The following is a 22769-nucleotide window of genomic DNA, read 5'->3' as shown; positions in this document are numbered from 1 at the left end:
TTTAAAGTAGTACATTGATGTCATTAGCCGGATATCAAGGGTACACCGACCAGTCAACGCGTCGGTTAGCGGCTCCCACCAGCTCCCTCGGCAAATGTAAAGTTGACTTTCACGTTCCCTCGCGCCGACGACGACGACGACGTGTGCAAAGTTCTCGTTACGGGAAGGGAAAAAAGGCGCGCATAATTAAATTAAACTACCAAATGAAGTGTGCATCGAACGTGGGGGCCTTTGGCGAGGCCCGCGCACAATTAACGCTTAAGCGAAACTCATTAAACCGTAGTTTACGATACCGCTTGACGCTTCTCGGCCGTCCGTTTCCTTTTCGTAAAAGAAGGGGCGACCGGGACGGTAATGCAACGGGTGGCATTTTCACAAGATTACTCTCACCTGCCTGCCGGTGAGTGGGCTGTTGGGGCCCTGTTTTTACACTTTTGCTTTGCTGCTTTTGCCTTTAAATTTACCTACGGCTCGCGAGCGCCCGCCGTCGGTCGTGGTCGCGCTTAATGTGCGCTCCTCTTTTTCGCCCCAAAATTGGGACCGAAATCGAAAGCATTTCCAATGCAGTCGATAATGTGTGGGAAACGGTTTTTGGGAAATGGTTCGAACGGTGGCTCTAATGTTTTTTTTGTGTGTGTCTTTCCATGCTACTGGTTCGTTTAATTATGTGATTTTCAATGTAGAGAAGTGGTGATACCCTGTGCATTTATGTTTGCTCTGCAGCCAATTATGCTGGCGATGGGGTTTTCTTCTTTCTCTTGTCGTTTCTCAATACCAGCAACGACAAAAAACTGTTTCCATTTCTATTGTTTAGCGGTGGCAAATTGTTCTCCACACAGGGAAGAGGAGGGAGCCTTTTATGTGTGTGCGTGTGTGCTATTCCTTTAATGGATACTAATTACTAACCGCTTCACAATGTTCACACAGACCCGTACTCACAACACTTTCAATCAATGTGAACCTACAGCACAATCTGTCTTTATAGAAAATAGTTTATTTCTTTTTGGCTTGGAATACTCCATGCAATGTTGTACATATGTGTGTGTTTGTTTACTCTTTCTGCAATATCTATGAAGTAGAGTAGATCTTTCTTTATCAACTATTATTACGTTTTTTCTAATTTTGTAGTATTTTTTCTGTAAATAGACCGTAAATAAGTAGTTTCATATAGTTGTTGGAGGTTTTTAAATTTATCATCAACAATCCATCAGTTTTCTTTTGCTGCAATGTCATTAATTCTATTGTACATCACACGCACAAGTCAATCACACCACAAACACACAACCCGACTAATAACGTTTGTTCCTTTTTTATTACCGTTTTCTTTTCTTCGGTTTCAACTTTGCAACTTTGTTTAAACCAAAAAAACTACCCTTCCTCCTGTGACTCCTTCTGCTAAACCAACCACCACCACCACCACACACACTACTGCACTGCAACAACAACCGAAAATCGGTCTGAAAATTGGTAACAACCGTCGCATCAACCAATCAACAAAATTCTGCAAACCAACCTACCTGCCTGCGCTCATCCTGGATGGAAATACCCCACAAAAAAAACGCTTTAATATGTGTGTGTGTGCGTGTTTGTATGTGCGTCGGTTAACCAAACCAAATTATCACTCGCTCTTGTGCTGTACAACATGTGTTGTAATGCCTTTTTGCGGGTAAATGGTGTGCCAAATGTAACAAAATCAAATCAACACCCGCACACATGAACCAACCAAACTCCTGCTGGGGACGAACATTCCGGCGCACAACAACGCTACACACAGGTATGGAACCACCGTCAGCTCTCGCAAGTGCTGCAAAATCTGCCACGGGATCGATGTCACTGTCCACGATCGGAGGCGCTGCCGGAGAAGACCCTCCACGTGCCTCTCAGCAACAGCAGCAGCCACAGCTGGAACGATCCCAGCGTGCCGTGTTTCATCGCGCGCCGGCAGTGACGGGATCCGCTTCCGCTAACCCACTACCAGCATCAGCCTCCACCCGCACGGTGTCAACGGTCACGCGCACGACACTATCGAAACATTCCACCAGCAATGTAACGGCTACTAGAATGACCAGCAAGCCCTTGCCAGCAGCAACCACCAAGCGAGAGCCAGTGGCGAAGAAGGTTGCAGCCGGCCCGCTCCCGGCGGGAGGCGAGATTGGCCGCCGACTGGTGCCGTCGATTGCCGTCAACATGAAACAGAGACTGAAGACGACGACCGAAACGATAAAGGGCGAGCGCGTAGCGAAGGTAAAGAGTGATGCACCTGCCGCTACTATAACCACCGCCTCTTCTTCATCCGCTGCCAAGCGTGTTCCCCTTGCCGCCGCCAAGACGCGTAACGCTGTAGTAGTGCAGGCGGTGGAAACACCTTCCGGAATGGTGCCGCCGGTGGAGGACGAGCGCACGCTAATAACCGATCGTATGCAGTCGCTTATGCTTCTTGACGGTGTGACGGAGCAGCAGCAGCAGCAGCAGCAGGATAAGCCACCGGGCGGTGTGGTGGCTGGGTTTTTTGAGCGGCCAGAACCGGACACAGCCGGCGGTACACCGCGCCTGCGAACGTCCACGATGAAACGATCGCACGCGGCCCGATCGCAGGCCCTGCCGAAGGACATAAGCGGGCTGAGCCCGGTCAAGGGGGTGGTGCCGGGGCCGGTAGAGGTGGTGCCGTCGCCGCCGAAGGATAAGTCGGCCAAGCGTAAATCGTTTCTCAATCGCTCGCAGACAGACGAACCGACCGGTGGCGCAAGTAAGTTGGGCTTTCCGCGTGGAAGCATCTCTCCTCATCCCTTCACTGTGTTCGCACTCGCAGGGAGGAGACAACCCTCTCCTCTCCCCCTTCTCTGTGGATCCACAGACGCGTGTTTTGTGTTGTCGCGAGCGATATGTGTCCTGTTGTCCCCCGTGTTCGTGCGTAGTAGAGGAAAAGCGAAGACAAAAAAGATGTGTGTTTGTTTCGGTAAAGCAAAATCGAATGCCCTAGTGCTTTAGGAAAGCAGTATTTCGGCCGCTAAATTAGGTTTTGACCAAACGAGCGTGTGTGTGAATTCTTAATTTGTTACTAATCCAGCCCCTAAATGCAGCGTTTTGTAATAACGGTTTTCATTTTTGTCAAAAAAGTCCATTAACTTATTATGCCACAAACTCTTAATCCATTTCATCACGTCTGCATGCAAATTATTAAAAACAAGTTTATGTTTCAAAACTGTCATTCAGCATTTCAGTTAATTTTCATTACTTTATGAGTGAGTAACACACCCAGACATACTTTCACAAGATGAAAGCTGATCGTGATTAACATTTGCATTTGCTTACGATACTCGAATCGATCCAAAAGTAGACTTAAACCATTGTAGACTTTTTTTGTTATTGGTAGCATCCGTTTAGTGCAAGCAAGTAGAACCCGTCATATTGCAACATTGTGACCTCCCCGTTGTAACCCTTCTGTTGTGAAAATACACCGCCATACTAATGCCGTCTTGCACTCGTTTTTAGGAACCACCACGAGCTCAGCGTCCGCGGGTCGATACCAGCGTCGGCTAAAGATGCCCCACAGCAGCCCGGACATGTACTCGTCCAGCAATCGCTCCTCGCCGGTCAAGTCATCGTCCTCGACGGAGAAATCTCCCACCAACTCACCGCGGCCGCCGAGCTCCTCGAACCGGTCGAGCCCGAAACACGGCGGTTCGCCCGAAACGATCTCGAAGGCTGGATCGAGCTCACCGCCTGCACGCATCTGTTCGCGGCTGTCGGGCCATTCGAGCGGTGGTACGGTCAACAACAGCCCATCGCCTTGCTCGCCGCCAGCACGCAGCCCATCGCTGGCCTACCACATGGAACAGGCCCGCCGGGAGCTTGTGATTTCGCCGCCCCGAACGAACCGCTTGCTGAAGATTGTGACCGAGTCGGCGGGCGCGCCCTTGGAGGAGCCCAAGCCGAAGGAAATTGAACCATCGTTTGAGGCGCTTTCGATCCGTGACGCGGAGGAGAGCGTGTCCGGTGACGTGCAGATGGAGGTAGAACCGGCGGAAGTGGTCGCGGCAGTGGTCGCGGAGGACCTTGAGGATGAAATATCGGAGGAACAGTCGTCCTCGATAGGGCAATATTCTAAATTTAGTCAAATTTTAAAATCACCCACACTAGAGGTAGCAACAATTAGTGATATGTTGGGTGATTTAGCAGTGGCGGACGATAACAGTGTCGAGCTAGAGCCGCCCGAAAGGATGGAGGTGGATGAGGAGGCAGAGATGCAAGTGCCATCGAGCGCGGAACGGCGACAGGAGCCGGTGGAAGAAATGGAAGCCGGGCCTTCTGGGCTGTGTGCGGCAATGAACGGTGTGGCGTACCACGACGACGATGAGGACGAAGTTGAAGAGGAAGCACCCTTACAGCCGGTCGTGGTGGAACCACCCTCCTCCAGGGGGTACGTCGCGGTGGTGGACGTTGGTGAAGACGACGATCTGCAGCAGGAGCAGGAGATGCGACCCGCCAATCGGATCTTGTTCGACAATCAGTTCAACGACGAGTTTGTCGTCATCGAGAACAGTCCAAAGAGTCAGCTGATCCAGTCGCTCGACGAAGCCGACATCATCGTGCTGCGCGACAACGATGGCGGAGAGGAGGAGTACGGCGATCGGCCACCTTCCCGCCCATCGAGCGGCGGCTACCTGGAGAAGAAGAAAAAGCTCGTCAAGATGAGCTCGGTGGAGCACTTTGAGCGCAAAAGCTTGTCGCCGCAGCGCGTCGGCAAGCTCAGCACGTCCTCGTCCTGCATCTCGCGGGCGAAGAGCATGGACGAGAGCGGTGCTGGGCTCGGCGGGGGCGGCAGCTCGTCGTCGGCCGGGCCGGCCAGCTCCTCCGGCACCTCGGCCAACCACATCGTGTCGATACTGAAGCGCAAAACGGCGGTTGAATCGTCCACGGCGGCCAGTTCCGCGTCGAGCAATGCGTCGCCGGTGACGTTCTCGCCGAGCGTCGTCGACACACCGATACGGTCGAACCGCAAGCAGGGCATACTGAAGAAGCGCTGCTCGCTGGACGAGAGCCGCTACAGCCGCAGCCATTCGCCGGACGACCGGTCGATACTGGTGAAGCACACGCGGCGCAACAGCTTTGAGGACGGGGCGAGCTCCAACCAGCAGCAGCAGGCGCACGGTATACTGAAGCAGAAGAGCTACGAATCGCGCGAGGATGTGTCCGGTGCGGCGGCGAGCGGTGGCACCAGCCGCAACTCGATCGCTAGCGGATCGGGCAGCGGTGTCAGTACGGGGCCGGGGGCCAACGGTAGCATATCGCACGGCATTTTGAAGAAGAAAAACGACAGCTCGTCTACGTCGACGCCGAGCGAACCGCCGAAGCATGTGTCGATCTCGCAGGCGGTTATACTGGCGGCGGCTGAAATCTGTCAGGACATGCTGCTGGTGGACCAAGACGAGGCGTACGACATTAAGCCGATCCTGAAACCGGACCACCAGGCGCCGGTCACGCCGAAACCGATACTGAAGAAGAAGTACTCGTCGGAGAATGAGGAGATACGGCCGATACTGAAGAGTTCGCGCAAGAGCTCGCGCGAGGAGACGTCCGACTCGGAGGAGATGAAGCGATCGATACTGAAGATCGACTCACCGGCCAAACGGACGCGATGCATCGTCGAGCAGCCTGCTGCTAGTGGTGGTAGTAATGGTGATTTGTTGCTGGGTAGCTTGGGTAGTGCCAGTTCGTCGGAAGCGGGAACGCCGGGCGCTTTGTCGCTGGTGCACAGCCGTTCACTGGAGCATCCGGACTCGGTGGCTCCGGCGCCGATAGTGCCGCAGGTAACAAACATCGAAAAGCCTATCATTTCGGTTGCAGAGCGCATCAGAAACATGGAGATGTTCCTATCGGGAGGCAGCAGTGGTGGTGCTCAGTCTGCGTCGACGTCGGCAGCTGTTAGTAGTTCGACGGGCAGCGCCATCAGCAGACGTGAATCGTTCCGGTACAAAACACAACCGGTTACTTCAACAGAGATCAACAGGTGAGTGAAAGGAAAGAGAAGAGAAAAAATGTTGTGACTATGGGACAAGCTCTACTATCTTCCCGTCTTCTTCAAGGTTGTTGTTAGGTATAAAGGATTTATTGGAGGTAGTTTATTCCCGCCAACAGATGGCGCTCTAGGTTAGCCGAGACGAACTGCTCGAAAGGTGGTGAATATGGTTGAGTTTGAAATTGAAACGGTTTTCGAGCTATTGTAGCTACTGAACCGGGGATTTTCCTACAGACTTGGAATTGGAAAGAGATGATGAAGTAGGGAAGATGATACTACCATTGATCTTCTATGTCTGATTTATGGTCTACATCTATCGAATATTTATGAACATGGAATGTGTTTCTCTTTCCGACGACTAGAGGCGTAGCTCGACCGTACCGCAGTCATCTGTTTATGCTAAATTTAAAGCAATCTGTTGTAATCGTTTTAAGCGCTGGTGTGAGAAAAAGCAAACGCTTCGGATGAGGAAGGCCATTTCCCGAGACCCACTTCCGAGCCAGTTCAACTATAAGCCCTGGTCTTGCCACTTTTATCCAGAGAATTTGTTTCTCGTTAATCTGCTCGCTTATTTCGTCGGGGGTCTCGTCACGCACGCGAGTGTGCGTATTCTATTTCCGTACCGCCCAAAAGCGGAACGCGGTTGTTGCAGCGTATTTTTGGACGCTTTACGCGATTCATTGCTGCTGTACACCAACACCACCACCACCCCGTCGGGTCGGGTGTTTTGATTTGCCCTTCGTTTCCAGCTGTCGATGATGGTGCACCACGGGTCCACAGGGTTCACGCTGCAATCGATGATCGGAATTCCGCTGGATCATCCCGCTCCGGCTCGTTGTGTGCACGCGTGTGCAGGAAGAAATAAGCGATTTCCGTCGCTAGCACGCGCGGTGCTATATTCTGCCGTGTTGTGGTAATTTCTATATTTTTGGAACACTCCCTCTCCCCACGCTTTATTCTTTCTCCCAAACTGCGTGCTAGCAAATGGAAAGTCCGCGCGTTTTGGGGGGAAAATAGAGAAAAGAAAATGCACCCGGCAGCACGAATTCGGTACCCGTTTGTTGTATGTTTTTCCTTTCTGCCGAGTTGCCGAGACGCATTTTACACATGGCAGCGCGTGGGTGAGGACGGCATTTACTTCCCACCATGTCCACATCTCACAACCCTCTCTTTGTATCGGATCTCGATCGGTAAAGTTTGCCAAAAGCCGCCGTCTCTCCTCTTTTTTGCTGTGTGTTTGTGTGAAGTCTCTTAAGCTGATTGCGTTTTTTGGCAGCTGCAATTGCAAAATTGCAACCAGTGGCGTTGATGCGAGATGCGTTCACAGGTAGTTTGGTAAAAGGTGTGTTCAGTTCAGTAAGGAGTGGATCGTCGTGCTTGACACGTTCTCGTTCGACGCGTCCCGTTGGTCAGCTTTCCATTTTCAAGCAGATTGTACGGAAGTGAAGCTCCCGTTTGGATGTTGATACTGGAGCGGCTGCTTGTTTGGATTTAACATATCAAACACAAGTGGAATATTAAGGAGTGTTAAACATGTCGACTACCACCGGTGAAGAGTACGTTTTGTTCTTGTGTTGAAGTCGTTTTCCCTTAGCATATCATGATCATGCCGTCTTTGAATGGCTACTGCGCTTCTTATCCTGTGATAGTGCTGCTGACGCTCCTGCTCTTGCTTCTCTACCCTTAGCACCAATGTCCGATGGCAATCAAAGTAACGAATCTCGAGTTAGGGCAGCAGCTAAAAAGGAGAAGCAACAAACAACGATCGAACTGTGCTGTGCTTGTGTGTGGACTCGTCGTTGCGTGAAAATAGATTTTTCTCGCCAACGGTTACGATAGACGGGGGCAGTGTGTGTTACCCTGTGTGCAGCACTGAGCACAGTGTTAGTGGTTGTGATAATATAGGTTGAACGATGTTAGAAGTTCGCCTGCTGATCGGTGAAGAGTTTTGCACTAGAGAATTAGAATGAGATAAAGTCTTATCGGCATTTCCCTTTCGTAAGCCAGCCCAAAGGGGTTTTGTTAGCACAAGGTGGTGGTCATGTGAGGTTTGCAACAGCCAATACTTCAGATAATTCAAACCGCTGGCATTGATCTTTACGACTTGTGTGAAGAGGCGGATTGTGTGTGTGTGTTTGCAACAGTGTAGAAGTGCGCGATAAGAAGGTACAGAGGTGTAGAGAAGTGGCACAGAGAGCAGCATTAGCACCTAATCAGGTGGATCTATTTCCATCTCTTAATGTGGAGTACAGTGCTAAAGAGACACCGAGTCCTCCAAAGACCGTCTCCCGCCAGTAGCCAATGAACATGAACACGATGTCCTAACACTTTCCACGATGTCTGTACGACCTTGATTTCCATGTCTCAGCCTCGTTGCGTGTGCGTGTCCACTGACCTTTTCCATTCACCTTGGTTTTTCGTGGCCTTCCGCTGGATGTTTGTTTGGTTTTAATGTCTTGTGCGTGTGCGTGTGTGTGTTTTGCACGAGGGAATACAATCAAAACAAAGGCGATACAGATCGCAATAGAGACGGGAGGGGTACTTCACCACAACTACAAACAAGCGAATTTTTAGAGATGTGTCTAGTCCGAAGAGATGGCACGTGTGTGGGATGCGCAGGCGCAAGCGAGGAACCCTTGAGCTGAGCAAAATCTCCTTCTCCAGTCGTTGCTTCCCAATAACTTGGAGATGAAATGTGAGGATAACTCATGACCCCGCAAGAAGGCCCGAAAAACGTACCCCAAAGAGGTGACGATCGGTGGTATGATATTGTGTACTTGTAAGGCGCTCGTGTTCTGTTCTGTGTTTGTGCGATGCATGTGCCTTGTGCGCACGCGTCGTCCCGTCGCTCGCTCGGCGGTTGGATTAGGACTATCTTCCCACTCCCGCCTACCGCTGTCCCGTGCTCACTAGCCCCGTGTGACATCGGGTTGTGGCAACCGAACCCCAACAGTCTGTCTATATCCGTTCGACTGACGACACCAAGCGTCCGTCGTTTGGTGCGGGGTTTAGGCGCGCTCGCTTCGAGCACTGTGCGACGTTGACATCGAGCTATATATTGTTTCAACGCGAAGAATTAGAAAGTGACGTTTGCGGCGAACAAAACGTTCCATTTCGAAAGTGGTTTCCTTGTGTTGGGTGTCTAAAGTTTGTCGTTCCTTTCGAGTGAACAAAATTAAGTGGCAGGTTGCAATCGATAAGTAGTGATTTCGGCTTTTTTTTTTGGTTTCTTGGAGAGCGCTGCTGTGTGATAGAGAAGCGGAAGGTGAGAGAGCTCTAGAGGTGGGGAAGGTTGTGAGACGGGGGAAAGAATTAAAAATACGTTCTAGCAATAGCACCGTGTTCTGTGACGTACAAAACAGTCCCTCGTTTGTGTTGGTGGTCTAATTTACGGTCAACGAAAATGTGTTCTACGTCGTCGCATCATTGTGCTCGTTTCTTCCGCCCATGACATCCCGAGAACAACTGTGCCTTATTGTGCTTGATCATCGTCTCATGCTCATCCACCCATTTGATCATTTTGTACAAAGTGTGCGAATTGAGCTGTTGCTGTGAACGTGTCTTGTTTTGTGTGTGCGCGTGTCCCACTGTTTGATTGCGCCTTCTGGAGTGTCTTTCATACAATATCGAACAATGCGTGTGTGTGTGTGTGTGTGCGTGTGATCTGAATTGTTCGATTTTTTCTCTTGCTTTTTCTTCCACAACGCCTCATCCTTCCAAGCAGTGCCCAGCAGCAGCAGCAGCAGCAACAGGTATCGCCGTGCGGTTCAAGATCCTCCCCAGAGTGTGTGGTAGAAGCTTCTGACCGGTCCGGCGGACACGATGTTGATCGTAGTGCATCAGAAGAGCAGCAGCAGCACAGCACCGGTGGTGATTGTGGCGTAAACGCAGTCGGTAACGCAGCTGCTGGACAGCTCGAGGATACGCCGGCGGCGGAACCAGAGTTGCGTAGAGTTGCGCCAGAGCACAGCTGCTTGCGCAGCTCGCTGGAGCTGCTGATTCAGCGCAGCGCTTCGGTTGATCGACCCGCCCCGCCAGTGTCATTTGCGCTGCCGTCCGACAGTTGCGGCATTAGTGGCTGCTTGCCGGAGGAGCCGAAACCATCGTCCTCGTCGTTTGAGCTGCTGTCGCCCACGCTCGGCACCGCCGAATCGAACTCGCACTCCATTATCAGCGGCGAGTTCAATCTCGCCTCGCTCAGCTCCGACTCGGGCGTCCAGTTTGGGGGTGGCCGGGGCGGCACGGAGGAACTGTCCGGCACCACCGACTACGTGCTGTCGTCCTCGGTGAAGACGAGCGACAGCGAAAAGTCCCCGTCGAAGAAAACGATCGACGACGACGACGACGACGGAGAGGAGGAGCTGCTGAATGCGGACGAGGAACAGCTGCTGGTAGTGCGCGTCGGGGAAGAGGAGTCGGACGAAGAGGAGCACCCGGTACCGGGGCGGCGTAAAGGAGGCTTGGCGGCAGCGCTACTCCTGTCACCGACCTCTTCCTGCTCATCATCGCACGACGGTGGAGTTGGAGTCGGTGCCCGTTTGCTGAGACCGTGCAGCAGCAATAGTAGTGCGAGCAGCGAGAGCAGCAAGCAGGGTGGAGTAGGAGGTAAGGTTTGTGGCGTCGCTGGAGCTAGCTCGCCGGGCAGTAGTACGCCTTCCTCGTCGCCGCACAGTGGCAGTAGCAGTGATCTAAGCGATCGCGAATCGGCCTCGACGGCGGCTGGAGCGGACGCCGACAGAATGTTCGGGGGCTGTGTGGGCTTTGGCCGGAGCAGTGGCGGCGGCGGCGCTGGTGGGACCAGCAGTGGAGGGGAGGACGGCACTGACAAGGGATTGCTGCGACGGTCCAGCAGTGTCCGGGCGAAGGCGAGCATGTTCGCGCAGTTGGAAAGCAAGCTGAAGGAGAACGAAAACCCACTACTCAACCGGCCGATCGGCGCCCGTCCGAGGCGAGGTAAGTGTTGAGCGCCTTTTTGTGTGTGTGTGTGTTAAATATATTATTATGATTAGGTGTGTGTGTGCGTGTGTGTGCCCTTTCAAATGACATGGAGGCGCCTGGTTTTGGTGCGCCTCTTGCGCGGTACCAAAAATAGCGCCGCGCGTGACGACACTACTACACTGCGCTTGGCTCAAGCGTCTAGCGGCGCCGGCTAGAAACACACACGCACACACACACACACGACTCATGGTTTTGCAGCAGTCCGATCTATGCTGATGATGATGCCCCCGGGGAAAGACCGCTGTGCCTTTGCTGCACTGCCGGAAAATCTGTGTCAGAGCGCCGCCGTGAGTATATGCTGAGAAGTGCGGTGGTGCGTCGTGCGTGTTTATTTTTATCCGTTAATCCTTCGGAGCACTGCCGGGCACTTCTGGTTATGATGATGATGGACACAACTTTTCGTCGCCGAGCGCGTGTGAGTGTGTGTGTCTGTGTTTGTGTGAAGAGACGCTGCTGCAAGGCGGAAAAGTGTCGACCGTCTATACGCGCATTAGAGTCGCGCGAAAAATGCATGCAAGTGTTTTGTTATTTTTTTCCTTTTCACTCAAAACACATTTTCATTCTGCTGTTACCTGCTTTTCGTGTAAAAATAGCTGCAATGTTTTTGATGCGCGCTCATGAAACATTCATCATGCGTGGGGTTGTTTTTTGTTTCCTCCTTCACTTCATAGCTTATCATCATCATCCGTATCACGCGGGATGTTAGGTAATGATAAAGCACAATTTATGGTGAAGACGTTTCGGAGGTTTTGAAGGCAATTTTGTGTGTGCCGGAAATTGAACAATTGTCTTCGAAAAATGTGTCTTGAGATGCACTTGAGTGCCTCCAGCGACAAAAAATACAATTAAAATTGTTTATGAAACATTACAAAAAAAAACCTAAAGATTCTACATCGTATCAACTTTCTTTTCCCCTTTCCCAACAGCAGGCCCGTTGAAGAAAATCCGTACCGAGAAATGATTACTAATACCACACTTTTACCCCATCCCACAATTCTTTGTAGCTCAATTCACAACGCAGACGATCTCGCCAACCGACATCGAGCGAAGCAATAACGCCATCAATAGTGGCCTCACCAGCGGCCAGTACCGCACGCCGCCACCGTCAACCACCGGCAACACTACGGGTCTTCATCAACCGTCGGCCCACCAACCGATCATGAACACGATACCAACGAACAACAACAACAACATCGTCTCGGATGACTCTGGCGCCGAGTTTGGTAAGAAGCTCGTGTACTATTTTATCCCCTTTTCTCTCTCTCTTTCTGCTTACGGAAGTGTGTGTCTGTGTGCCGCTCTCGTTAAGATGATGTTTCCCTATTCGGTTTTTTTTTCTTAATTTGTTCGATGTTTCTACCATCAAAGTGTGATGGTTTTTGAACGTTTTTGTGCTCTTTTTTGTTCATCCTTTTTTGATTGGCACTTGGTTCTTCTTAAACCTCAAATCAGCTAAACATTGCATGATTATGTTTTTTCGTTTCCATTACAGGGGTTTTCCAGGGGGTTCTCATAGCTGTGCGACACTTCCTTGACTCTTTCCTATTGGAAGTGAACTTCATGTGATGGATATTGGACTCTATGGCACCCTTTTTGGACAGGAGCCTTGGGAATTCCTATTGGATTTGTCCAACAAGGGTGCTAAAGAGTACAATTCCTATTACTTGTGGTTCATTTCGAATAAGAAATCGTCAATAAAGTGTCCCCACAGCTATGAGAACTCCTGGAAAACCTTGTAAAACCACACTGATACGTCCTTTTTGGTCTGGAAACCTGTTCCCCCCGCATCGTATTAATAGACATATCATTTGGATCATCTCAAGTGTGTTTGTGTGTTTAACCATAAACTTGCATGTTTTCTCAGCTGCATGTCGACTTATCTGCTCTGTTTCCTTTATACTACTTATCCATCCACTTTGTGGTAAATGTGAGTCGGACGATTGTTGTGACAATGCACCGTCGCCTTACTGGTAGCTGTGACCTGTTTTGTGTGAATCCTTTGTATCGCGGAAAGGAGGAAAAAAAAACGCCGCTGCGCGTTAGCTTTTGACTTGAAGTCTGATTTTGAGTGAAAAATGATCCTTTTTAGATCGTTTGTTCGCCACTAAGGGGGGGATATTTATTTCCGTCCGTTTGCAATGTTCATGACGGCAGCTGCGTAATTGTTTTCCCCCAGGAGGACGTCACGCCGCGCGAGAAGGCGTTTTACTTCGCAGTGAACCCAAATACTATTGCATTTCTTTTTCGTTTATTTTACTCTTTCTCTTCTTTTCTTTCCGCCACGTTTGCACGCATAAAACTACACGCATGAACACATACAACAAATCACATCAACACACACACACATACACACACACTTTGCATGATGCACTCAATCAATCGGGAATCGCGAAATTCAAACGCGGTTCGTGCCGTGAATCATCACATTTGCTTTAAAAAAAAAACAAACAAACAAACAAAAAAACTCAACACACGACAACACCACACACTTGCTGCGCGCCTTGCTGCACGACACCACGCACTCTGCAAAATGATATTGTTGTATGCGGTTGTTATCCTCTGTGGGGGGGAAAAAACCTCTATTCTTTGTGCGGGATGAAACAACAGATCCCTCGACACTGCAAGTATCGAAGAAGGTCAAACTGTTCTCGGGCGGATGCGTAACCGTCAAGGGCGGTGGTGGTGAGGATGGAGCTGACCAGCTAACGGCAGTAGCGGGGCTCGCGAACGGAACCGCCAACCAGCTGCCGGCGGTGCGGCGCAGGAAAACGCTACTAAAGGTGCGCACGATCGGCAAGCTCGCGATGCCCAAGTTTCTAAACGATAGCAACAATAACGTTTCCGTTCGGCAGCAGCAGCAGCAGCACCAGGAGCAGCAGCAGCAGTGCAATGGAAACGGATCGACCAACGGTACTGGATCGGAGGGAGAAACGGACCTGCTGCTGCAGCACATCGTGCCGAAGGTGGATCGGATACGCCGCAAGTTTATGAGCGTCCCGTCGACGACGACGACCACCTTCCTGAACAGTACGGAGAACGGTGTGCAAAGCCCGACCCAGGGCGGCCATGGGGATGATGCGAGCGATGGCAGCGACTCGAACGTGGATTCCGGCAAGGAGAACAACTACGACAGCGGGGTGGAGAACATGAACGGTCCGAGCCGGCCATCGCTCGGCAGCGGCAGCTCGAACGTGCTGGCACTGAAGCGCAACTTCCTCAACAGCTCGAACCGATCGAAAGTGACCACAACGCCGCAGCACAAGGAAAAGGATCCCGCGCTGGACGTTTCCACCGAGCTGGACGGTGTGGTGACGAAGGGCAAAGTGTCACGGCTTGCCAACCAATGGAACCGGCTGCGCATGACGCTCGACGTGTCGTCGATATTGAAAGCGCCCGGCACGACGTTTGACACACCGCCCTCGCCTACCGGGCGCATTGGCAACGGGCTGGCGGCCGAGCGCGAATGCGAAAGCCTACCGATTGGCTGTGGCGAGATGGAACGGTCGTACAATCTGGACTCGTCGCTCGAGCGGTCGCAGAGCACGCATCACAACAGCACGTCGCAACAACAGTTTTCTCGCAGCTTTACGCGCAAATCCAACGGCAGCTCGCGGTTTGCGCTGGTCGAGGATCGGTTCGCGAAGTACTTTGGCTGCAAGGCTGGTGGGCAAAGCTCACCGGCGGCTCCTGCGGCGCAGCCTCTAAGCGGTAAATCGATGATGGTGACACGGAACAGTTCGGTACGCGAGCCTAACACACCGACCAATAATGGGACGGCAGGCAAGCAGCAGTCACGGCGACGTAGCCAATCGATGCCGAAGGAATCGTTGCTGCTCGAGCAGCGGCTGGAAACGTTGATCAGCACGATCGCTGCGAACGGTTGGGATGGCAAGTGTACCGTCGGCGGCGTACAACCCGTGCAAACGGTTGAGGAGCTGAACCTTACCACCGAAGATTTGTCCATGGCGGACACGGAGTTCGATAAGCTGTTTATAGGTGTGTGTGTGTGTGTGTTGGGATGCAAGGGAGAAGCAGATAACAATAGCTAAACATTGCTAGCTTGAAAAATTGAATGAAAAGTCTAAAAGGAGTATAAATGTAGCATTATCTGTGCACCGAAACGATTGCTGTTTACGTATAAGCAGAAATCCTCTTGACGAGTGTAGCGCCCTCTATTGAGTGGTACGCGAAGCACGTCATTTTCTCATTTCGAGCAGTTTGCTCGCTATTGAAAATTCATTCAACACGTGTTTCAAATTAAATTTAACGGTTTTATTCCACATTCAATTGAAATTGCAATGAGTTTTAATGTCGAATAATGCTACTTTTTCTTCCTTTCGTGACTGATATTAATGACATTATGCTGATGGTACTTTTTTTCGTTCCCTTTTCCCCATTTCGTCGAAGGTTGTTGTAGATGAGCTAGAGAGGAGCTAAAATTGAATCCTGTTTTTTACTGTAATTTGTACTATGAAGAAACTTGTAAGCTTTTACCGTAGCAAACCATAATTATGTAAGCGTGTAAATGTGTGTTAGTGTGTGTTAGTGCGCGTATTTGTAAGATAAGTTTTTTAAGCAATTTAAGACCACTATACCAATACTAAGTCGTCAACGAAGTGCAATGAAGATTAAAGTCAAGAGTGAAGCAAAAAAGAGAGGAGAAAAAATCGAAAAGCAAACAATGATCTTGCCAAGATGAACAATCAACACGTGCGGTGTGGACAATGACACCGAAAAGATCTCACTAGGCATTCCAAAAGAAGAGAGAAAGACAATTTGTGAAACAAATTAGGAATCTATTGGAAGTGAAGTGACGAAAGAAGTGATACGAACAGTGTGATTATGTGCGAGCCGTTCATCCATGTTTCTTTGCGCTCGTTTCCTGCTCATCAGCCAGTAGTATCCTGCATGCGTGAACGATCCTTCCCACAGCCTCTCTCTCTCTCTCGATAGCTTCACACTTTCCTGCCTCATCCTGCCCACATGCAACAAGCACAATCCAGCATGCAATCTTGTCTTGTTGTCGCATGCCTTGCAGTCCGTTCCTTGCCTGCACCATTATTTCCTTGCGCTGTAAAGAGAGCAAGCACGCCATCGTGACCCCCAAAAGCCAAGATGATAAGTGCGCACCGCGCCTGGTACGTTTCGATTTTACATTTATTTGTCCTCCTTCCGTTTCCGTCCTTGTGTTACGTTCACGAATTAACTAAAGGGTTACTATACAAACACGCTGGTCTTGGGAGGTATGATGGGTGGGTGTGTGTGTGTTTACGTTCCTATTTCCTGTGCCTGGCGGGCACACGGGGTTCGTCGTCTGTTACGGAAGATTCTTTCCTGCGCGCGTTTTTAGGTGATGGTGTGGTGTGTGAGGGGGGAAATAGATGCCCCCCTGTCCTGTGTGTTTATACATTTCGCTTTGGTTGTGGTGGATCTCGGCTGGGGGTGGTGAATCTGCTTCGAACATAACCTATACCTGCAATAAGCAACTGTGGTGTGTTGGTGTGTGTGTGTGTGGCGCACAAATGCTTACGCTTTGGATAACGCAAACATTCGCGCGCTTTTGGTGGTATTGTTGTGTGGCATTGTGTGTGTGTATTTTTACGTTTCTGTGTATATGTTCCTGTGTGTGTGTGTGTGCTTTGTTGCAAAACGTGTTCGCTGTTTTATGTTTTACTCCCCATTCTAAATAAACGCCAATTTGTATAGGAAACTAATCGCTAGTTGTTGTGTGTGTCTTAAATCATGTGTTTTGGTTTTGTTTAATGGCTACAGTTTCTTTTAACGCTAACACTTTTACCAACACTTTGACCCGACAAGGCACCTGTATGTGTTAACTGGAGACTGTTTTTCTGCAGCATTTAAACTAATTGAAATCGTTTTTGTTTACCTGCAGAGCAAATGAGTCCCCGCAAACCGCCGACGGCGTACCTGCCGCCGAACGCCCAGAAGCTCCCGTTCATGGCGGAGCTGAAGGGCGGCATCCTCAAGTCAAAGTCCGGCTGCGTCGGGCTGTTTCCGGCCGACCTGAACTCGGAGCTAAAGTCGCGCCTGAAAAAGTCCACCCACTCGGCGGTGAGCAACCTGAAGAAGTCGACCACCGTGTCCAGCATCGAGGCGGCGGCACCAACCGCACCGGCGGTTCGATCGTCCTCCGAGTCGGAGGAGGAGGAGGATGACGACGACGAGGACGGTGTGGCGCCGGGCAAGAATCTCGCCAAGATGCTGCGCAACGTGTCGAACACGGCCAACAACAGTGGAGCATCGCAGCCACCGCCACCGTCGTACATACCGCTGCCGATTCCGGCCTTCCCGCGCACGTTCGCGGGCAGTGATGCCGATGGCGGTAACGCCCTCAACCGGGAGCTGCTGTCGATCAACAAGAATCCGGCCGTCGCCAGGCGCCGTCGTCAGAATGAAGGGTAAGTGTTGCTTTTTTAATCCAAAATTTCGTCTTGTTTGATCATCTGCCTCACACTGAATTATGTATGACTGCGGCCTCAATATTCATAAGTCAGCGATTAAAGACTGGCCGCCCGCCTCTGGTTCGTGTTACGCAAACGGCCCGACACAAATGCTCACCCAGCATGACTTGAAATGGTCTCCTCCGCCCTCCCCACCCCTGCAAAAAGCACAAGCCCTTTTAAACTAAAATGTCACTGAAGAGAGGCTCACGCAGTAGTGAAGTTCTTTTTTGTTTTATTAGGAAGGGTAGATGGGCCATCCTTAAGGCGCGCAACGAAGCATAAGATTACGATTATGATGTTGCAGTCGCTGTTGATGATGATGGTGCTTTTTACCTTTTCCATCTCCGCTCCCGGCTGAGTTCATATGTTGAGAGCAAGTGCGCATATCAACTCGCCTCAACCCCTATTCCAACACGCTTTCTTTCGCTTGACCGTAGAAGGATTATTCTTCTCCCCCACCCCGTTTTGTTGTTTTGTCTCGGAAGCACTCGAGCATGGCGTCCGATATGATTCGGCAGTGAAGTGGCAAGATGTGTGTGTGTATATATGCTACTCGTATTCCGTATCCGCTCGCGCAGGGTGGTCGTAAAGCCTCCTCTTTTACTGCTGCATCGCGTGGGGCATGTTGAAATGTGGAGGCGTCTTCTGCTTCGCGAGGCACAAAATTGGGCAATTTCTTTTAACCGCGCTGCCCTCCGCCGTGTGTGTGGAATGGATTTGAGTGAAAACATATACTCCCCATGCTACTTCTCTCTCCCCCCTTCCTCCCCGAAAAACCGGTCCGACCTTGGAGCAGGAGACACTGTCCTAAGGCTCGAAGACATTGATGCCCACCATACGTCACGATGATGATGGTGATGTACGAAAACATGATGCGGCACAAGGTGTGTGCATGCATTATGGCAAATTTCTTCCCCTCCTCCATCGCTCACCCTCTCTTGATCGTGGTCATTTGAGATGAGATCTCGCGACGCAGAGGAGAGGAGCAGGTGTGTTAATTACACAAGCCGTAGCAAGAGCATTGAAGGCCAGTGGGTAATATACACACCGTGTGCGTTTGCTCTCTGGTCTCACTAGGCTTTGAAGGTTTCACTTTCCTTTTTTTTCCCCCATTCCAGTCGGCCAAAAGCTGGCAGGGTCAAAGGGATGGGGGAAGGCCTTCTGTGCAGAACTGGTTGGGGTGGCGGGTTTGTTGTCGCGGTCCGTATCTCGGCTGGGAGGCTTGTGTAGACGGCAGGTTTGCAAGATTGCCAATCGCCGTCCGAAGGTGGTCATTATCAAACCGAGCGCCAACATCGGACAGAGGGGTACATCGTTTTGTCATTAAATGGTGTGCGACTAATAGTCGCGAAGGAAAGGGAGCAGGAAGAAGCTAGTTAGATGAAGGAGAAAGGTGTTTGATGTCTTTTGTTTGATGGTGTTTCATTCATAAACTGGTTACACATTTTGGTCAACAAAAAACCCATTCTTGGGTTAAATATGATGGTGAGATAAAGTTAGGTTTCATTTTATGCTACTCGGGTTGTATCACGGGCTGGGGAAGCAGAACAAGGAGAGAGGATGACCAAAAGTGTCTCCTTCGCATCTCGCGTTGATGACATTCTCTCTCTCTGTCTCAAATGTTGACTGTAAACTTCTCTCTCGTGTTTTGAACTATGGGTCCTATCATGAGAAAAAACGCTTTTAATATTGGGAATTAAAAGGGTTTAATTTTTAACTCGTGAAGTATTTTGAGACTTCAATAGCTGTTCAAATAACGAGAATAACGTATTGAATCATATAGGAAAATAAATGAAATTATCTTATAACAAACTGACCCGATGTCGCATAGACCGGTTTCAAATTTACACACTCCGCGGCAAACACGGCGAGAGAGCGCGAGAGAGAGAGAGAGAGAGCGGACCACAGCAGGCGGCATGGCCCGAACATAACAAAAACCAACCCTGCCGTCGCGGTGTGTTTGTGGCAGCACAAACGCGGCAGTGCTGAGGGTGGTGCATACGAAACGATCAGTTTCTCTCTTACTCCCAAAGCGTACGGACGCGCTCTCGTCGCTACCGGGACCGTATTAGCGTGTGTCGCGTCATTTTCGCCCTGTGTGTTTGTGTTTGATAATTCTCTAACAGTGCTGTGTTGTGCCCTGTTTGTTTTTCGACAAACAAACCAAACAAGGTGATTGAAGCACACTTACACACACACAGCCAAACGGGACTGATTTGAGTGTAGTTAAACCTTGAAATGCAGAACGATTGATACCCCGAAATGATGTCAGCTGTTCTGTGGAGAACACAGACAGAGGAGAGGGCCACGCTGAAAGTGTGTGTTTGCCTTTTACGTGATGCCCTTTTCCGCGTGTGCCTGTGCCTGTGTGTGCGAGTATTGTTGTATTTAGATGGCGACAGACAGAAGGGGGAGGAGGGCATAAAGCGTCGCAATTTGCAAACGTTTGCGAGATGGTGCCCCACGACCCAGTTCTATATGGTGCTGTTTCCCCATTGACTGGGGAGGGAGTTGTATGCGTGTGTTGGCATCGAAAACGAAAGTATAAACAGTGGGACCCAGTGGAACAGTGGAGTTGCATCCATGTTTTGTGTATGTGTGTGTATAAATGCATTTTTGCGATGCAACTCTGTGGAGATGGTATGGTCTCTTGGCAGGTTCGGAGTGAACGTTCGATGTTGTGCGCCAAACCAAAATGCTGAAAGTTTTGTGTGTAATGCTGCTGGACGGCAAAAAGGGCGCGCACTGTACACCGCTGTTTTGTTTCCTCCCGTAGTCTCCCGGTTTCCGCTTGGGGTCACGTTCGTGATGGAAATGTAGACGAAAAGAAATGGGGAGGAAAAGTATACAACAAACCGGTCGCTTCTTGATCGTGTCATGTTCGTCGTCTGCTGCCTTTTTTTCGTGCGCTAGAAGAGAAGGTTATAGGTCCCTTCCCGCCTCTTGTGCCCCTTTTTTGTAAGGGGATAGGGCATCATCTTCATTCTTCTTCTTCTGGTTTGCTGTGTGTTAGTTTGAAGTAAGCAGGGCGAAGCAGGGACACAGCGAACGGAACAAAAACAAAACAAACGCCCAAACAGAAGGCAGAAATGATCGAAACGAAATGATCTACCAAAAACGGTTGAGGAGTTTGTGTTGGAAAAGAATTCATCTTTGTAGATAGTATTTTTTACGCTCGTCTTTTGTGTGCTTGTGTGCGTGTCCATTGTGGAGGAAGCACACTTTGAGTGTGGTTCGTTTGAATGGAGTTTGGGCAGGCATCGATCATCGACCGTCTCGTAGGTGTTGTTTTCTAGTGTTCTAGAGTGTTTGAAGAGACATTAACATCTTCCGTACGTTGTAGTGAAGAGGGTGTCTTTTTGCTTGCAACCCATTCACGACTACACACTTCTGTGGAGCAGGCGGCGGTCTTCATGTGTCTTCTGTATCGCCCCGAAAGGGACGCCTCCAGCAGGAACTAATCAAGCGCCCGCGGGCAGCAAACGCTGTGACTTAACTTTTTATCCATCATCGCGGCGGACACAAAACGCGCGTGCGTCTGCGCGATCGCATCTTGGAATCCACGAGACCCGACAATAACCAGCCGGTTCGGTGTGTTTATGTGTTTCGTATGTTTCCCTTCTTTTTTCACGTTGGACGCCTCGGGGACGCCCTTCTTAATGTTGTGTTGCGGGGACATGATGAAGACAAATGGGCGGCGGTTTGCAGTACAGTTTGTAGAGTATTGTTACGTTACGCATTTGTGTTGCCTTTTATTTCTTGTGTATGTATAATTGTGTGTGTGTGATTTCTCACCATTAGAAAGTAGACGGCACTTGTAAGATGTAAGATTCGAGCAGTATTATCAGTTAGTTGCACCATCTGCCAGTGCAAGCAAGAACCATTCCATCACATCTGATGGCTTGGAGGACGCCAAATAGAAGACGATTAGCTGCTGTTTGCAAGGGATCTATCATTTGCGTCCAACCTCTAGGCTTCGTTCCAGTTCCGCGATAAGAACTTTGAGGTTTAAGCGCGCGTGCGTTTGTAGCTGCGCAGTTTATTGCAACTGTGTTTCTCACATCTGCCTTTTCCCTTTCCCCGTTTTTTTATTATTTCGTTTGTCGTCCACACATGTGGCGCAGATAGCCAGCCGCCCCTTTGGCGCAGAGAGATAGCTAGTACAGCGCGCGTTCGATGCGTTTTTCGAGCGTATCGGTGTGTGTGCGTCTCAGGAAGTGGCTAAAGGCGAAAGGAAACAGTCCAGTGAATGTGTGTGTGTGTTGTGTGTGCTTGTGTAGATCATAAAGAAACGGTGTAATCTTCGGAGCAAAAGAGGAAAAGAAAGAATTGCAATTCCCGTGCAGACAGCGAACGGGCCAGGCCAGGCCAAAGCAAGGTTCGTCCTTATCGTCCAGGTGTGTGCGCTGGCCGCACCTTCAGGCAGATATCGGTAGTGTTTGTAGCTGTGTTGGTGAAGACAGCAAGCTCAAAGCAAATGTTGCACTTTTTCCCTGTCCCTTTTGGTGCGTAAGAGAAGGGATACGGCGGAAAGAAGGTCATATTGCAAACGCTATTTGGTACGCTACCTGGTGCGGTGCAGTGAAATCCATCCGGAGCAGCAATCAGTTTCTGTACGGTCGATGCGTTTTTCGAATCGAAGGCAAAAACCATTGAGACATCAGGTACGTTTCGTTCATATCTCAAACCTCAAGGCTAGACAGTGTGTAGACGTGCAGCAGGGAGAGTTAAGGAGAGTTCCAATAAAAACCCGTCTCTATTACTCACGCTTCCCATTCGTAATCGGTTTTGAGCGATAACTGTGAGAGCAAGATAAAACGCCACTGATAACTCCGGTAGCTGTTTGGCAACGAAAGACGACGAAACGCAAGAAGAATTGATCGATGATTAATTGCTGCCTGAAGAAGGTGTGCTGTGTGCTGTCTGAGAGGATTTGCCGGCGAGTCTTATGCTGAGATCTTGTTTAAATCTCAGATAATACTGCAAGAACATGTGTTCCGCTGGAGGATTGCGAATAAGGGAGCTCCGAAAATTGAGTCCACGAAAAACGGCGTCTGCATCCGCACACAGCTACCCTCTACCCCTGACATTGACCTACGGAGATTTGCCTTTGTGTGCAATCATCAGCACCATTTAAAGCAAAACATTTCCCTTTCCCCGTAGACGATGGGTGAAAATTTAGGGAATTCTGCGCATAGCAACACGAAATTCACCCTCCGAAATTCACTGAACAACACATTAAAGCGCACAACTACACAGAGATCTTTCACAATCGAATTTTCCGGTCT

At 50.1% G+C, this 22769-nt stretch overlaps 1 protein-coding gene across 17 annotated transcripts in view; it reads left to right on the top strand.

Annotated features, from left to right (window-relative positions):
* LOC121593412 (supervillin) overlaps positions 1–22769 on the top strand; it is a 184978-nt gene that overhangs the window by 125238 nt on the left and 36971 nt on the right. For 7 of the 17 annotated variants that reach the window (XM_041915731.1, XM_041915728.1, XM_041915730.1 and 4 more), the window contains 5 exons: positions 1775–2746; positions 3493–6010; positions 9744–10972; positions 12022–12240; positions 16911–17436. In XM_041915731.1, coding sequence (XP_041771665.1) covers positions 1775–2746; positions 3493–6010; positions 9744–10972; positions 12022–12240; positions 16911–17436 — 5464 coding nt within the window. Of the gene's footprint in view, positions 1–1774; positions 2747–3492; positions 6011–7150; positions 7210–8943; positions 9285–9743; positions 10973–12021; positions 12241–13624; positions 15301–15424; positions 16156–16910; positions 17437–19495; positions 19654–22769 lie in introns of those variants that run through there. The other 10 variants (XM_041915738.1, XM_041915740.1, XM_041915739.1 and 7 more) reach the window with 10 other exon arrangements.

This window comes from Anopheles merus, chromosome 2L, assembly GCF_017562075.2.
Source record: "Anopheles merus strain MAF chromosome 2L, AmerM5.1, whole genome shotgun sequence".
Classification (NCBI taxonomy): domain Eukaryota; kingdom Metazoa; phylum Arthropoda; class Insecta; order Diptera; family Culicidae; genus Anopheles; species Anopheles merus.
Note: the sequence above shows the minus strand (reverse complement) of the source record. Positions and strands in the feature narration are given on the sequence as shown.